This window comes from Heloderma suspectum, chromosome 5, assembly GCF_057233095.1.
Source record: "Heloderma suspectum isolate Gila_16-S chromosome 5, 16-S_ref, whole genome shotgun sequence".
NCBI classification, from domain to species: Eukaryota; Metazoa; Chordata; class Lepidosauria; order Squamata; family Helodermatidae; genus Heloderma; species Heloderma suspectum.
In genome coordinates this window covers 159535579-159554594 of record NC_139462.1, presented here as the reverse complement: position 1 = coordinate 159554594, position 19016 = coordinate 159535579, and the positions used below count along the sequence as shown (strand labels likewise).

Below are 19016 nucleotides of genomic sequence, written 5' to 3'. Positions count from 1 at the left end.
GTCCTTTTTTGATGCACCCAGGATTTTTGCTCCTTTGTGAATCACCTGGGGTTTTGCCTCCTTTGTCAGTGGGTGAAACAGCACCACTGCTCGAGTGGGAGGACAGCAGCAGAAAAGCGGGGGGGGGGGGATGACCCACATTACACACAGTAGCTTAATAAACTACCCACAATAGCTTCGTGTGGAGGGGCATCATGGATTATTTCAAAAATAAGCTACTATGAATAGTTTATAAAGCCACTATGGCTTGAAGTGATGTCCGAACGCAGCCACTGAGTTCAATAGAGCTTTGTCAAGGATAATGGCCTGCTTTCCACCACAAGATCGGGTCAGGCCGTCACGTCGGATGTAACCACTCGTAATTGTTTGTAATGTAGAGGCTCCTTGGCCCTTTGCCCAAGGCCAGACGCAGTCCCTGAAAGTTCCAACAGCTGGAGTTGGTGGGGAGTTCCAGCCTCTTGGAGGCAAGGGCGACCCACTGAAGGACTGAGCCAGTGATTGGCTGAAGTAAAATCTGCCCTGGGTTGCCAGGGTTGGGCTTTAAAAGTGGGCTGAGGTTGAGGCAGGATACAGGATGGCGGTGATCCCGTGCAATAAATCCCAGACCCCTCCTTTCTGCCTCTGTCTGTCCACCCTCCACCACCATTCACCAAACTTTTTTTTTTTTTTAAGGCAAGCATAGTGAGCCTGCTCTACCTGATGCATTTGCATGCCTGATCACATCATCCTGCCCTGCCCCGAAAGCTCCATGGCTTCCAGGACTAATACTGAGTGTGCGCTCTCAGTAGTTTCTAGTAGTCTGCTCAGCATAGGTGCCTCATGGGGAAGAACGGCTCAGGCTGGAAGGGCGCCGTGGGTAACGATCCCCCAAACAGCACCATATTGGTGCTCTCGCAGTAACACAGAAGTTCGGCACCAGGCAGAGGTAGTCCCAATCAGCAGGATCATTTGGCAGGGAAGGATGCCGCCGAACAAATCATCGTTCCAATAATGAACCACATGGCTACGTAGGGCAGCCAGAGCATGGGAGGGGTAGAGAGCAGGAGCTCCATCCATTTTAAAACAAACGTTTTTTTCTTGGGAGGAGGAGGAAATCATTTAGGTCATTTTCCCTTTTCTCATCTTACAGTGTAAGCCTATACATGTCTACTCAGAAGTAAGCCCCACTGAATTCTAGGGGACTTACTCCCAGGTAAGAGTGTACAGAGCTGCAGCCTTGATCTCCTTTCTGGCTTTCTCTCCATTTCTTAGTTGTAGTCGCTCAGGTTTTTTTTTTCCCTTTTTGGGATGCTCTGTAGATATGAAAAGGGGTGAATATTGGATGCTCTGCTTAATCCATGCATATGGATATCTATGCATATGTTGTTTTCTCAAAGGCACAGAGAGGGGGTTCTGGGAGGGATGGTCATGTAATGAGATGTATTTTTGAATGCTCAGAACTTGGTGGTCATGCTTACCAGCATTTTGGATGCTTTTCAGTGTGGCTCTGGGGACATCATTACTATTATCATTATTTTCTCGCTGTCCCCTTTTGCAATAGGTTGCTCCTGGGTTCCAAAGACTCCTTTTCTGTGCAGTTCTGTGTGGGTATGTGGGGTGTGTGTGCATTTGCTGGGAGGGGTGGGTGGGTTGTGAGTGTGTGTATGTATATACTCTGGGATGTTGTGTGTATGTATATGCTCTGGGATTGTGTGTGTGTTTCTATTGCTTTGAGTGTGTGTATGCTTTTGGGTCTCTGTATATGTATATGCTGTGTGTGTGTGTGTGTGTGTGTGTGTGTCTTTCTCTCTGTGTGTGCTGGGGGGGTGTATGGTTTGTGTGTGTATGCTTTGTGGGGGGTGCCTGTGTGTGTGCATCTGTGTGTAATGGGGGTGTCTGTGTGTTTTGCAATGTGTTCTTGCCGGCTTTCCAAGGGAAGTAATAACAACAACATGTAAAGGGATGGACTGAGGAGGTGCACCGAACTTTCTAAGCTTTCTCCTGAGTAATCCAGTCCTCCTTACGAGATATGCATAATCTGGAATTTTATACTGTGGTGCTTCTGAGTAGGCCTGCTCTGGTACATGCTTTGTGACAGATATACAAAGGTGTGGATTTTTGGATGCTTTCAGAACTTGTTCCTGTGTCCCAAAAGCTGCTTTTCTGTGTGGCTCTGAGAATATCACCTCTTATTTTAATTATTAGCATTATCATTGTTGTGGCTTGGGGTTTGTGTGTATGTATGGTTAGTGTGTGTGTGTGTGTGTGTGTGTGTGTGCGTGTGTGCGCGCATGCGTGCAAGAGAGAGAGAGAGAGAAACAAACAAACAAATAAACAGGGGTCTGTGTGTTTTGCAAAGGGTTCCTGCTAGCTACCCAAGAGCAATCCAGTCATTGCTTCTTATAAGATACACATAATCGGGAATTTTGTACTGTGCTGCTTCTAAGTAGGACTGCTCTGGTGGATGCTTTGTGATGGATATACAAAGGCATGAATTTTTGGATTGTTCCAAAGGCTGCTTCTCCGTGTGGCTCTGAGAATATGCTGTATTATTTTAATTATCGTTGTTATTATGGCTATGTGGATTATCCTCTCCCACTCTTAGAGTCACTGGATTCTCTGCTGAATGGGAACTGTTGCTGCAACAGGAGAATGTGGATTCAAAGGAGTACTTTTGTATGGCTGTATGATTTCCCCACGCACCTTTGCATATTTTGTGCCCCCATTTTCTCTTTCTGTGGTATGGGTTACTGACTGTTGGGGATTCAAAGACTGCGCTGCCTCTCATGACCCTTTGGCTCCACCCACCAGTCAGACTGGGCACCGGCCTCCAATGCCGGTGAGGCTGAGGATGAACTATATGCTCTGAGAATGAACTATATGCTCTATGCCAGGGGTGGTCAGAAAGTAGTTCTTGAGATGTTTTGGACTTCAACTCCAAGCATTCCGGATCATTGGTCATGCTGGCAGGGACTTCTGCGAGATGAAGTCCCAAACATCTGGAGATCTACCTTCTGCCCACCACTCCTCTATACAACCTCACCACATTTCTGCACATACCATCTGGTCAGTGCACCACAGATTTTATTATTGAAACAGAACTGCAGCAGACAGTGATTTGTACTGAAAATATTGTTATTTCAGGTCTGCCTTAAAACTGTGCTCACAAGACTACAGTGATACCCTGCCTCAACATTACTTCATAATCACTGCCCTGATTAGCTTACCCCTCTAAAGCCAGTGTGTTGCTGTAGACCCCAGCAACTGTTTAAACTATTTGTAAAACTTTTCTTTAGTGACTCTGAACCACTTCATATGCCACATATTCCTCAACAAACAGGAGTCTGTTGTCCTGTGCTATTTCATCCCCCTATATCTTTTCAATTTTCTTTTAGAAATACTAAGCTATCAGCACTCTGATTTCTCCCTATTGAAATGAACAGGACAATGAAACCATCAAATGCCTCTAAGCTAGCTAGAATCCACTCTATCCCCAGTAACTTTTCAAAACATGGGTACGAAAACTAATTGACATTTTACCTGTATCATAAATTCCATGGGGGGTTGAGGTTAGCACTTCAAGAGCAGGGGAGTAGGTTTTTTTTTCCTTTTTTTGTAAAATAAAATCTGGATGTGCGTGTGTGTGTACAAAAAACCATTACAAAGCACTGTTGGACCTCATGTGTAAGTTTTATCTTTTGGGGTTAATTTTGCTCCAATTGGCATTACTTTGAAAGAAGAAATTAATACTCTCATAGAGCAAACTTGCAACATTGATTTTTTTATTTATAACACTCTTTTGGGGGGAACCTCCATTAGGGTACATTGGATCCCTTCCATTATTTTATTTATTTACAATATTTATATACTGCTCCATATCTACAACAGATTTCGGAGCGGTAAACACAAGAAATAAAACAGTAAAAGAATAAAAAAATTAAAACACCATATTAAAATTATACTTGTTTAAAAACCACAATACCAATAAAAAAAAATGTAACTGGTCAATTTAAGGAAGACCTCCTGTTTTCAGGACAAGTGGGTGGGGTTCCCCAGATCACACAAAGAGCCTCATGCAGCCTGTGGGTTGCCCACCCTTGGTATAAATAATATCCTCCAAACAGAATGCTAGATTGCTAAGAAGTGGGTTTTTTAAATCTTGTTTGCTGAACTCTGTTCCATTCCCAGTTTTCAGCAAAATATGATATAATTGTATGCTGTGATAGGCATTTTATGTACATTTGAGAGCAAAATCTTATAAATTTATTAGATACATTTATGCACATATAATCAGCCATTAGTATAAATACCAAACTCACCTTGTGGAGGGAATTCCCCTTTTGTTAAGGTCTACTCTTACTTTCTCTCCTACATGTCTGTAAATCTCCACAATTGCCAATATTGCAGCGTCTCTCACCTGTGAGCATACAATGCAAGTATTAAAACTTGTAAAGAACACTTAAATGTGCTATGCTTAGCACCTAATCTTCCAGTTATTTTCACCAGCACTTCACATGGCTACTGTTCAACAGTTGTAAAGATAAGGAAGAGAAAGGGTTGAAAGAAGGCTGCACATTTTTAAGGAGTCAACTGCATCATTGCTATATCTTTTTGAACATCCTAAACAAGGAAAACAGAAAGAATATACTTTTGCGAGTTTTACAGATATCAAATCCCATTAAGGCAATTTCCTGGAAGTCAACCTTCACTGACATACTGTACTGCACTAAACATTACTGATCCATAGTCATAATCTGCTTCCTCACTGGAAGTACAGCTATTGGAGCAGGAGGAAAAAATATCAACCTGCTTCCTGCAAGCAAGCCTGGCATCAGCACTGGGCATAGTGGGACATCTGCATATGTCATACTGGGCTGACCGCTTACCTGACCCTACCCCCAGTGTCTACCACCACTTAGGTCCTTGGTGATAGCTGAAGCCAGGCTTGGCTCCAAGGTATTTTACCAGTGCCTCTACTATGCTTGATTGAAAATATGTTGTATTTATATAGCATACATTATAGGTTGGATCCAGGATATGCCTTCTGTAAACAGAAGGTTTCCACTCACAGAAGATGCCTCTGCCTGATTTGGGGGGATTCCCTTCTACAACTCACTCTAGTCAGCAGGTTTCCCCAACTCTCTGTGTAGCATTTTCAGGGGGCTGGAGAGGCTGCCATGGGAAGGAGGGGACAAGGAAGCCCACCTCAGTCAGCCCAGCTGCATGTGCCTAAATCTGAATCTAACCGTAATATTTTATTTCTAGAGTCTTAAAATATCACACAGTCCTAAAACTACATAGGATAAAGCCAAACCTGAAGACGTTTCTAGACTAGAAGTTCCATGAGAAAGTTGCTTCACTGTTCCACAACAGTGACAAGTTATGGAAGACAGATATCTTTTCTCTACTTTATTTTTAGGAAGAAAAAGGAAGGGAGTTCTACCTCTTGGTCTAAGCTTATGGGAATTCACATCATTCTGAATCAACCGCCTCCCCTCCTGACAGCCTCGTAGGTGGGGGGGGGGGTTCATCCCTGGCTCTGCACTTGGAAGAGCAGCACGGAGAGGGGGCAAAGGGGGCATTTATTTATTTATTTATTAAATTTATTAATCGCCCATCTGACTGGTCACCCAGCCACTCTGGGAGATGTACAACCCACCATAAAACAATTTAAAACAATAAAATTTTACCATAAACATTTTTTTTAAAAATACCCTAACTCACCCCAAATGCCTGCCTGAACAACCACGTTTTTAATGCACGACGCAAGGTCATTAAAGAGGTTGGGGCAGGGGTGGCAGAAGCGCCAGTACACTTCCCATGCACCATTCGCCCTGCCCCCCGCTCCAAGCCGCTCTGCCTAGCCACAGATGCAGGGCAGCCAGAGCATGGAGGAGAAGATCTCCTCAATGCTCCACCCGCCCTGCATTGGATAGGATTGCGCCCTAAGAATCACTGGCAAACTCACTTACAGGACAAGTAATATAATGCAGACAGTTCAAAAATCAGAACATATAGCTTTATGTTAAATTTTAATCCTACCTGGCTATTGGAATCTCCAGACAAGATGCATAAGTGTGGTACCAGTTTGCTGAGAATTAATGATTGTGCACCATAGCTAGAAAAAAATTCAGAAGTGTCATTCTTTCCCTTCTACGCAAAGTATCAGCAAGCACCACAACATGACAGCTCTAACATTTCTAACTACTGAATCCTTATATCCTGGGGAATACTGCACATAAATTAAAGAATGGAAAATTAAAGTAAATGAGGATTGAGCACTGTTTTCAGTTTAGGGGTTTTTTCTGTTTTTTTAAAGTACTAAGTTCATGGAAATAAATATACCACCAGAAAGGGAAGAACATTCATTTTAACAGCTAATTGCATAAAAATAAAATACATACGCATTTAACGTTGCAACAAGACACAGACACACTCCTTCTCGTGAACGATAGTTCTTGTGTTTAAAGCCAGCAGCAAGACGTTCCCAAATTAACTATTAAAAACAAAAGGTTAGATTACTGAATGGAAAAGCATACTCCATAATACTAATATTACATGCCTACTGACAATTATAAATTAACACTACAAATTCATTAAATATTATATGAATGCTTGGGACAAAAAGTTTTAATCAGACTAATTTACACCTGTTCCCAATTGTATATATTAATGCTGGTACCAACAGCACTTGTACTAAGAAAAAAATATTTGATCAAATACTGGTTTGCAGAAGCTAGAAACAATGTAAGAATTGCAACTGAAGGTTCAAGTCAGTGTCTCTCCCATCTTAACCTTTCCCTGCTGATTTTTTTTAAAATCCCCATTGTGACTTCAATATGCCCTTCAATCAGAGATTTTACAACTGATTGTTTTTAATGTATCAATGTATTCTGAAGTTTTTTTTTGGGGGGGGGGGTTTGCACACTTATATTGCCAGTTCTATTTCCCTTCCAATTCCAATGCTGTTTCTGTTCTTCAATTAGCTTCTCCGATGATCTCTGGATCTTTCTTCTATTATGAATTAGTTGGGATACACTCAATTGCTCCTCTGCATGTTCATCTTCCCATGTTTCATCTGCCCTTATTCATTGTTTTCTTGCTTTTATCTTTATCATTCTTGATCTCCCAGGAGCTCTGCTGTATCACAACTGCCAATGCTGCAAACTTGAAGCTTACAGGACTAGATCTGCAATGATATTTCTAAGCAAGCAGATTCCAACTGCAACTCCCTTTAGCTGCAATGCTGCCATTATAATCTCACCCGTTCAGCAGGCATTCAGAAGAAAAAGGTTGCCTAGCAACTGCTGCACAGTGAGCAATAGCACATTTCCCAGACTGCAGCATTTTATGATTTAGACCCTCCCAGTATTCAAGTCATGCTGTAATGTTGCGCACGCGTGTGTGTGTGTTTAGTATAGTGAAATACATTGTTCTTGTCTTTTAAAAGACTGAGGAAAAATATAAGATAGGCCAACTAGGAAATACCAAAGATATATTCCTTAATTATTTGAGCAGTTTCAACAGTGTTGAAACATTTTACTGGAATTGTAATTCAAAAAAGAACCATTTTGCTCCCTTTCTGTATAGATTCACAAAATTGCCATCTTAAATTTAGCATGACTTTCAGGGTATTTTAATGTAACAACCCCACATGTATTAGGCATTAGATGTTTTAATTTTGAACATCTCAAATGTATTCCTCAGAAATACTGGACTAGCACAAGCCCAGCTGGAATTTGTGCAGGCAAAGTACTTGGCAACAGGAAAATGAACAAGATTTTAGATGACTACCAAATATTAATTTTTGGAGGGGATCACAGAATGGTAAAACACAAGCATAATGATTCAAGAACACTTCTAGAAATGCACACAAGGAAAAGCCAGCAAAATTAGCAACAACAACTGTAAATCTGTCAAACAGGGTTTTCCTTATAACATTCAAACAAGTGATCAAAAGGTTAGTTTTTATTTACATACAATGTTTTTGGGGGTAAAAAAGAATCTAAAAACAAAGTGTTCAAGCAGCTGAGAGTGTAATTAAATGAAAGTGGCAATGAGGAAATGTTTATGTACACAATAGCCTATCAGAAGCAGGTAGAAAGATCAACAAGTGATATTAACAAATTAAGGTAAAATTCAACCCAACTGTCAAGAGTTTTGGATTGAAATGTAAGGGATCAGTAATGGACTGTGGGATCACATGTTTCCTCCTCCCCATAATTCCCTCAAGTTCTCATACAAATTCCCCCTGCTAGCTTTAACTATGATTAAGGGTTACATCAGCACCCCTTTTTCACTGGATCAAACCACAGTTAAAAACAAAATTAATTGGTGTCAATCACAGACTCTAGCAGTGCCCATATAACCCTTAACTATAGTTATGGCCAGGAAGCTGTGCTTGACCCCTGCCCATCATGTCAGGGCTTATTACATCTAACAGGGAGGGGATGTCCAGTTGGTTATCAACTCCTCCTTGAGAGAGGGAGTGGTGCCAGCCTCTTTAAAGGAGGTGGTAATTAGGCCACTCCTGAAAAAGCCAAAACTGGACCCAGATGATGTTAACAATTATAGGCCAGTAGCCAACATCCCTTTCCTGGGCAAAGTGCTTGAGCGGGGGTGGTTGCCTGTCCACTGCAGGCCCTCTTGAATAAAACTGATTATCTAGATCCATTTCAGTTGGGCTTCAGGCCTGGTTTTGGAATGGAAACTGCCTTGGCCACCCTGTGGGATGACCTTTGCTGAGAGAGGGACAGTAGGAGCGCAACCCTATTTATTCTCTTGGACCTCTTAGAGGCTTTTGATATCATTGACCATGGTATCCTTCTGGATAGGCTATCTGGGCTGAAAGCTGGAGGTACTGCACGGCAGTGGTTCTGCTCCTATTTGGATGGCCAATTCCAGAAGGTGGTGGGGGATTATTGCTATGTCCCTTGGCAGTTATGTTATGGGGTCTTCTCTCAGGCATTTGGCATATGATGAGTTTTAATCAGTCCTGGATTTGTCTTATGGTTATGGCTGATTGCTTGGTTATGGTTGATTGTTTTTATATATGTTGTCTCTGTGTAGATTGTCTGTTCATGTGTTTTTATGTAAATGGATTTTAACCTCTGTATACAGTATTTTTAATATTTTTAATCTCTGTAAACCGCCCAGAAAGCTTTGGCTTTGAGGTAACAATGGTGATGATGATAATGATAATAATAGGGTGCCATAGGGTTCTATCTTATCCCTCATGCTGTTCAACATCTACATGAAACTGGAGGTTATTCAGAGCTTGAGGTATCACAAATATACAGATGACACCCAGCTCTCTCCTTTTCATAAAATCCAAGTGAGGCAGAGGGTGTTCTGAACCAGTGCCTGGGTGCAGAGATGGACCGGATGAGGGCCAATAAACTGAGACTCAATCCAGACAGGACAGAGGTAGTGTTAGTGGGTGGGTCATCAGCCTGGCAAAGTGATGTTCAACCTATTCTGGAAGGGGCTGCACTCCCCACTGAAGGATCAGGTTCGTGGTTGCTCTTGGATCCAGTACTGTCACTAGAGGTACAGGTGGCATGGAGCAGCTTTTATTAGCTTAGGCTGATATAACAATTACATTCCTATCTGGACAGAGATAGTCTAGCTACAGTTATTGATGCTCTGGTAACCTCTCTTCTGGATTACTGCAATGCATTATATGTGGGGCTGCCTTTGAAAATGGTCCAGAAACTTCAGCTGGTCCACAATCGCAAGATTGTTAACAGGGACTGGCCAATCTTATCAATATTATGCCAGTACTTTTCCATCTGCACTGGCTACCAGTCGATTTCTAGGCCCGATTCAAAGTGCTGGTATTAATATTCAAAGCTTGGAGCCAGGTTACCTGAAGGATTGTCTCCTCCCATATATACCTGCCTAGACCCTAAAATCGTCCTCAGCTGTTGTTCTCCAGGAGCCCCCACCAAAGGAAGTGTGGTGGGGGGCTACTAGGAAGAGTAGCCTTTCCTGTTGCGGCACCCCAGTTGTGGAATGAGCTTCCCAGAGAGGCTTGCCTGGTGCCTACGTTGCACTCTTTTTGGCTCCAGGTGAAGACCTTCTTATTTTCCTAGGCATTTTAGTTTTTCAGTTTCGTTGTTTTAAATCTGTTACTGTATTTTAAATCTTTGCACCTTTGCTAAATTTGATGTGGTTAATATTTTTATTTTATACTGTCGTTTTAAACTTTCAAATAGTATTTTATCATGTTGTATTTTATGGTTTTTTAATTGCTGTGAACCACCCAGAGAGCTTTGGCTATTGGGCAGTATAGAAATTCAATCAATAAATAAAAGGCGAGGACAAGGAGAATTTGCATGGGAGATAGGAGGTGCAATCCTACAGCATGCTCCCAATCCCTTTAACCATGTTTAAGGGTTTCAGGGAATTTGAAGCTGATTGATACAGCTTGTGTTAGCAGAAAAATAAGCATGACAAAATGGAGCTTGAACAAAGGGAAGTCTGTAAAATGCAAAACACACACACTCAGTCCATTATGCCAAAAAAACAGAATGATTAGGAGAAGGAAAAAAATGTATGTCTCAACTTTAGACAGAAAAAAGTTACACATATGCAATCTAGCATACTGGCAAAGACCATATCATAAAATACTTCAAGAAGGTTAAACTAAAAGACGCTCTGGATTAATCAGACAGCATATTATTTTTTTAATGTTAATTTTACTATTACAAAATAATGCATGCCACACACCATCTTAGAAGAAGAAATCCCCCTTTGCACTCACATGGGAGGAAATTCCTCTTAAGATGGTACCTGCTCTGACACATGTGCACATCTATTTTTTCTATTATTGTATTCATATACAAATTTAACCAATTACATCACTAATCACCCTAATAACAGGGTTACAGCCATTATTAATATGGATTTTCCTTAGCCCTTTGTTTTCCTTGTGTTACTTTTGGCATAGATCCTGACATATCTACCATGGTTTCATTATACGAATAGACATAATACTTCACTACATCTCTATCTTCAATATTCAATAAAATATTGCCGATGGAAACCAATAGAAGTTGCTTCCAAGTACATACGTTCTAGACTCGTGCGTAACTCATACACCCCAAAAGGTGCAGAAGCATAATAATTATTTCAGGCTATGATTACTGCATACAACAGTGATCTTGCACCTCTAATATTTGTGTAGAAGAGAGAATTTTGGTAGACGGAGCTTGTCATGTAGGGATGAAAAAGACTGAATCTCCTGAGATTTCCTCTTCTGCACAAATATAAAAAGGTACAGGAGCCCTCCCCTCCTTTGTATCTATTTGCCCTATTATAACGTATATGATTCACACTTGATAGAGCATAAATAGATCTGGAGTCCTGTCCAAACTTCCAGAAACACCATACCATTGGTGGAGCTGCTTGATCCATTAACTTCAAAACAAGATTCTGTGCTTGTTCGCGAACCTGGTCTTTGGCATCTCCCATTCGATCCATCAACACTATAAGAACTAAGGGACAAATAAGAATTAATAAGTTATGTAACTCAAGTTCTCAGTAAAATTGTATCTTGAAGCTCAATGCCAAAATTATTTAAGTTTCCAACAGCGTAGTGACTGCTCAATACATCTTACTTTTAAGACTTCTGTAGTTAAACAAAAAGCAAAGATAACCACGTTGGCCATATGAAAAATTCCAAAATCTATATTAGGGCAATACCTTTAATAGGCCAACCCAAAGGTCATAAAATAGTGTGCAAGCATTTGAGTTCTCCAGATCTCTATATCAGGCTAGTTTTACAGGCACCTTTATCCATATTCTCTGTCCCGTTATACTTGTATACTCCTCTTTTAGGAGTGCTAATATTGCACAGTTATAAACAAGACGCCAGCAGAGGACTGGTTTATGAACATCCCAGAAGGTAACACGCAGTTCTCAACTCTCCACATTACACTCTGGGAAAGTGCCATCTTCAGGTCTAGAATACTCTAACTCCCATCAGCCCCAGCCAGCATGGTCAATGGTCAGGAATCCTGGGAGTTATAGCCCAAAACATCTGGAAGGCACCAGGTTGGGGAATGCTGCTCTAATTCATAGCAGTCCACCCCACTCAGTCCTATGTTAACATACACCTTGAAAACCTGGTCAGTGTGCAATATTATTTTTGCTACATTGTTCAGATGTATTATCCGCTTTCAACATCTCCAGTATGTGGAAAACCCAAGGCAGAAACTTCAAATCCAACAAGGTTAATGATGTGGAATAAGCCTCCGCTTATTCTAGCCCAACAATGCATCCAGACACTGGTCCAGGGCCTGCACAGCCTCTCCTGACAGGAGAAATAGTTGGATATCATCAGTGTACTGATGATGCTTCACTCCAAATCTCCTAATAACAGCCCCCAATGGCTTCATATAGAAGCCTCAGGGACAGAATAGAACCCTGTGGGGCCCCACAGCATAACTGCTATGAGCCTGAGGTATGGTCACCCAATGCTATCCTCTGTATACAACTCTGCAGATAAGCTGTAGCACCATGCTCCTGACTGCCAAACTACGGAGCCAGTCCAGAAAGATACTATGGTCAATGACATCAAAAGTCGCTCAGAGATCAAGGAAAATTAACATGGTTGCACTCCCCATCTCTCCCTTGATAAAGGTCATCTTATCAGGGCGACTAAGGCTGATTCACTTCCCAAAGCAGGCCTGAACTCAGATTGGAAAGGGCCTAGATCAGGGATGGGCAATTCTGGGAGGTTGGGGGCAACCCCCCCAATTTTGGTGGCAAACCACTCTGTACCACTACCGAGCACCAAAAGGACTAAATTTAGCTCACAAGCCTAGATGTAATCTTTTTGGTGCTTCATACACCATTTTGTTTCTTTTTAAAAAAAAATTAATTGGGGGAGGTGTTGGAGGCAGCATAGGCCACACATGGGCCACAGGACAGATGTTGCCCACCCCTGGTCTAGATATGTTTCTTCCAATTGTTTCCCCTCCAACAAGGAAAGAAAGGAGCTGCACAATGACAAGGCAAGCAGATGGTTGATGTAGGTCCTAGTCGTAAATTCATGTTGGACTGTGTGGAGGAACTGGCCCTTCTCACTGTGGCAATCCCACTCAAAAGAAAGCCCTGTTGTGTTCAGCAGGTGTGAATAGGACTGCAGCCTAAAATAATGTTGATGCTGATTTTAACAGCTATTATACCTCCACTCAAAATATGACCATGACCCAATAGACTTTTTAATTTAATTCTCAGTTGTTAATATATCAAGGCTACATTCATTGTTTTCAAAAATTGTAAAGCGATGATATTACAGGTACAAGTTAGACAAGTTTATCAATAATTGGTAATATACCCTATCTTGGATCCAAAGGTGCCCCTATGTAACAAATGTATTTGCTAATGCTTTTGTCTCTTCCAGTGACTACTGCTTACACCAAACAATTAATTAAAAGTGGTGTCAGGCATGCAAGAAAATCTTACTTGCATTGCATTTTATATACCTGGCTTCAGATTTAACTGGATCCTTAACTGATACATATGCATGTCAGCCACCCACGCCACAGATCCCATGAGTATTAATGCATCATGTACATACAAAGCAACCTGGAGATCACATTTAAATTGGGCTGTAATGACAGGTCTTTGTTGTGTATGCCAACAGAAACAATCCTACAGATAACAGATACATTAGATGAAATGTTTCCTTTAATAGCTAAAGGACTGATAATTTACTAGTTTGAGATTACAGTGAATGCTTCAGGGTGAAAAACATAGCAGAAAAATTAGTAAAGTTTTAGACATTGCATTTGAAAACAAATGGAAGTTCCTTGTTCAGATTTAATGTTATCCAAATATGGTATTAAAATTGATGCCAGAGACTCAATTTGATTCTTCCACACCAGTTTGAAAAAGGCTGAGCTAGGGGACACCCAAACACCATTCAGCATTCTATTCTCATGTGTGGCTTCTGGTAGCAATTATGGCATACCTCATGCATACAAAATCCAAAATCCAAATTCCTCATGGACCAGCACAGCTTATCTTTGTTTTTTTCACATGCATACAAGGCTCTTTCCAATATTAGTATGGGCAATAAGTTTTCTGTAATTTCTGTGGTTTCATATATGTTTCACAGTTGTTTAAATACTACAGAGATAGTAAATACTTGTTTGTATGTATGTGGCCATATACTATTTAGTTTTGGTTAACTGCTGTGTGTTTGTTTTATTTTATTTTTAAATCTATACTGCTTTTCACTTTTAAAAAAGAACACAAAACAGTATATAATATACAATTATGATAAAATACATGAAAACCAATCATTAAAATAATAACAATGATAAAACAAAAAAAATCAATTAAAATAATTAGGGGTAGCTCACAGTACTAGAGGTCAGGGAAATGCCCGGGGTAAACAAGTATGTCTCCAATTGTCAGCAGAAACACTCCACACTAGGAGCCCACTTGATCTCAATGGGAAAATCATGCCACATGGTTGGCACCAAAACTGAGAAGGCCCTCTTCCACACCACGGCTAGTTCACTAGGCCGCGGTATGATCAGCAAGCCCTTTCCCTCAGATTGTTATGACTGGGACAGCCTATACAGAAGAAGGTCTCTCAGATAACCTGGTCCTGAGCTGTTTAAGGCTTTATAAACTAGAAATAACATTGTGAACATGACTTGATAGCTAATTGGCAGCCGGTGCAGAGCTTTCAGCACTGGAATCACATGTGCATGGTAAGAAGGTCCACTGAGCAATCTAGCTACCGCATTCTGAACTAGCTGCAGCTTCTGAACCAATCTCAAGGGCAATCCCACATAAAGCACATATAATAGTACAAACTTAAGATTACAAGTGCATGGATCACTGTGGCCAGGCTATCCTGGCCAGGAATAGTATACTGGACTACTCTCTTTCCTGTACTTCTACCGAGTTGGTAAATATAGTATAGCTTATCAGTATGATCCCCTTCATGGATCACTGCCTTGTTGTGGCGAAGGGGCTTGCGTAACTCAGTGAAGCCATAAGCTATGCCATGCAGGGCCACCCAAGACGGACAGGTCATGGCAGAGAGTTCTGACAAAATGTGGTCCACTGGAGAAGGAAATGGCAACCCACTCCAGTATTCTTGCCAAGAAAACCCCATGGAACGTATCACAAGGCTAAAAGAGATGACGCCGGAAGATGAGCCCCTCAGGTCGGAAGGTGTCCAATATGCTACTGGGGAAGAGCAGAGGGTATTTCCAAGTAGCGCCAGAAAGAGTGAAGCGGCTGGGCCAAACCCGAAAGGACACTCAGCTGTGGATGTGTCTGGTGGTGAAAAGAAAATCCGATGCTGTAAAGAACAATATTGTTTAGGAACCTGGAATGTCAGATCAATGAATCAAGGTAAGCTGGAGGTGGTCAAACAGGAGATGGCAAGATTGAACATCGACATCTTGGGAATCAGCGAACTCAAATGGACAGGCATGGGCGAATTTAATTCAGGTGACCATCATATCTACTATTGTGGGCAAGAATCCCTTAGAAGAAATGGAGTAGCACTCATAGTCAACAAAAGGGTGGGAAAAGCAGTACTGGGGTACAATCTTAAAAATGATAGAATGATCTCAGTACGAATCCAAGGCAAACCATTCAACATCACAGTAATTCAAGTCTATGCCCCAACCACTGAGGCCGAAGAAGTTGAGGTTGATTGGTTCTATGAAGACCTACAACACCTTCTAGAACTAACACCAAAAAAAGATGTCCTCTTCATCATAGGGGATTGGAATGCTAAAGTAGGAAGTCAAGAAATCACCGGGATAACAGGCAGGCATGGCCTTGGTGTACAAAATGAAGCAGGACAAAAGCTAATAGAGTTTTGCCAAGAGAACATGCTGATCATAGCAAACACTCTTTTCCAACAGCACAAGAGGCGACTCTACACATGGACGTCACCAGATGGTCAATATCGAAATCAGATTGATTATGTCCTTTGCAGCCAAAGATGGAGAACCTCCATACAGTCAGTAAAAACAAGACCTGGAGCTGACTGTGGCTCAGATCATGAGCTGCTTCTTGCAAAATTTCGGCTTAAATTGAAGAACGTCGGGAAAACCACTAAACCGTTCAGGTATGACCTAAATCATATCCCTGATGAATATACAGTGGAGGTGAGGAATAGATTTCAGGGATTAGACCTGATAGACAGAGTGCCTGAGGAACTATGGACGGAGGTCTGTAACATTGTTCAGGAGGCAGCAACGAAATCCATCCCAAAGAAAAAGAAATGCAAGAAAGCCAAGTGGCTGTCTGATGAGGCTTTACAAGTAGCTGAGGAAAGAAGGGAAGCGAAAAGCAAGGGAGAAAGGGGAAGATATATGCAACTGAATGCAGAGTTCCAGAGAATAGCAAGGAGAGACAAGAAGGCCTTCTTAAATGAACAATGGAAAGAAATCGAGGAAAACAACAGAATGGGAAAGACTAGAGATCTCTTCAAGAAAATTGGAGATCTCAAGGGAACGTTTTGTGCAAAGACGGGCATGATAAAGGACAAAGAAGGCAGGGACCTAACAGAAGCAGATGAGATTAAGAAGAGGTGGAAAGAATACACAGAAGAACTATACAGGAAAGATCTGAATGTCCCTGATAGCCATGATAGTGCGGTCACTGAACTTGAGCCGGACATCCTAGAGAGTGAAGTCAAGTGGGCCTTTGGAAGCATTAGTAACAACAAAGCTAGCGGAGATGACAGTATTCCAGCCGAGCTATTTAAAATCCTAAAAGATGATGCTGTTAAAGTGCTGCATTCAATATGCCAACAAATCTGGAACACTCAACAGTGGCCACAAGACTGGAAAAGGTCAGTTTACATTCCAATTCCAAAGAAGGGCAACGCCAAAGAGTGTTCAAACTACCGCACCATTGCGCTCATTTCACATGCCAGCAAGGTGATGCTCAAAATCCTACAAGCTAGGCTTCAGCAGTATGCGAACCGAGAATTACCGGAAGTACAAGCTGGGTTTCGAACAGGCAGAGGAACTAGAGATCAAATCGCCAACATTCGCTGCATCATGGAAAAAGCAAGAGAATTCCAGAAAAACGTCTATTTCTGCTTCATTGACTATGCTAAAGCCTTTGATTGTGTGGATCACAACAAACTGTGGCAAATTCTTAAAGTGATGGGAGTACCAGACCACCTTACCTGTCTCCTGAGAAACCTGTACGAGGGTCAAGAAGCAACAGTCAGAACCAGACATGGAACAACCAATTGGTTCAAAATTGGGAAAGGAGTACGACAAGGCTGCATATTGTCACCCTGCTTATTTAACTTATATGCAGAGTACATCATGAGAAATGCCGGGTTGGATGAATCACAGGTCGGAATTAAGATTGCTGGGAGAATTATCAACAACCTCCGATATGCAGACGATACCACCCTAATGGCAGAAAGCGAAGAGGATCTAAAGAGCCTCTTGTTGAGGGTGAAAGAGGAGAGTGCAAAAGCTGGTTTGAAACTCAACATTAAAAAAACGAAGATCATGGCATCTGGCCCCATCACTTCCTGGCATATAGAAGGGGAAGAAATGGAAGCAGTGACAGATTTTACTTTCTTGGGCTCCAAGATCACCGCAGACGGTGACTGTAGCCATGAAATTAAAAGACGCTTGCTCCTTGGGAGGAAAGCTATGGCCAACCTAGACAGCATAGTAAGAAGCAGAGACATCACCTTGCCGACAAAGGTCCGTCTAATCAAAGCTATGGTTTTCCCAGTAGTAATGTATGGCTGTGAGAGCTGGACTATAAGGAAGGCTGAGCGCCGAAGAATTGATGCCTTTGAACTGTGGTGCTGGAGAAGACTCTTACGAGTCCCCTGGACTGCAAGGAGGTCAAATCAGTCCATCCTAAAGGAAATCAACCCTGAGTGCTCATTGGAAGGACAGATAATGAAGCTGAAGCTCCAATATTTTGGCCACCTAATGCGAAGAGAAAACTCCCTGGAAAAGACCCTGATGCTGGGAAAGACTGAAGGCAAAAGGAGAAGGGGACGGCAGAGGATGAGATGGCTAGATAGCATCACGGATGCAATGAATATGAACTTGAGCACACTCCGGGAGAGAGCGCAGGACAGGAAGGCCTGGCGTGCTATGGTCCATGGGGTCACGAAGAGTCGGACTCGACTGAACGACTGAACAACAACAACAACATCAGTATGATACATCTTGACTATCAGATCAGTCCACCTGGAAATATCCATAAGTCATGCTACATTTTAAAACACCTTTCTATCTTTTCTCGCTTGTCACTATAGCCTGGTTTGCTTGTAACATTAAGCCATGCTGCACTTTGTTGAAATCTGGCTTGTCATTGTATCTGAACCCATCCCCACAAACAAATCATGATTTATTAAACCAGTTACAAACCACAAATAGAGGCCATGGTTGGTTGTTGGCTTATAAAGTCTAGCTTATCATGTTGTCTGACCCAGAACAGTGGCTTATCATGGCTTGTTTGAGCTGCTGTCCTCTCTGAAACAGAAGCGTCCAGCAAAAGCAGCCTGAAAACAACTGTTCTGAAGACTGGCAAAATGGGCAAGAGAGAAACAAAACAGAAATAAGGGAAACAAGCTACAGCTTCTTGGTCGTCTGCAAGACAATTCATGGCTGAAGCAGCAAACCATGGTTAACATAAACCATGGCTTAGTGTTGTGTAAGAACACAGCCCATGATCCAATTTACATGATGAAACAACTCACAAGGGTTGTTCACATGTAGCAACAACCTATCAAGCAGACGGGGGCTAGTGTGATACCAAATAACCCACGGTTAACTAGCTAGGACCTAATTTGCACGTAACAACCCACTAGTTTAAAAACTGATGGCTTGTTGGGGATGCATAGGCCTGCTGCCTGCAGCACACCCATTTCTTCTGCTTTAACACACAACCCACAATTGGCTCCTTTGCATGTTGTGCAGCATGACGTGCGAACCTGGATATGGCTAAACAACCCAGCAGTTAACCCAACAACAAACCATGGGTTAACCACTGGTTGTTTAGCT

The 19016-nt window shown here is 41.9% G+C and overlaps 1 protein-coding gene across 27 annotated transcripts in view; it reads right to left on the bottom strand.

Moving 5' to 3' along the window:
• The window catches only part of CLASP2 (cytoplasmic linker associated protein 2), a 185015-nt gene that overhangs the window by 153633 nt on the left and 12366 nt on the right, over positions 1–19016 (bottom strand). For all 27 annotated transcript variants that reach the window (XM_084857987.1, XM_084857997.1, XM_084857994.1 and 24 more), the window contains exons 3-6: positions 11374–11477; positions 6384–6475; positions 6022–6097; positions 4299–4396 (exon numbers count right to left, since the gene is read on the bottom strand). In XM_084857987.1, the coding sequence (XP_084714113.1) occupies positions 4299–4396; positions 6022–6097; positions 6384–6475; positions 11374–11477 (370 nt within the window). The remainder of the gene's footprint in view (positions 1–4298; positions 4397–6021; positions 6098–6383; positions 6476–11373; positions 11478–19016) is intronic.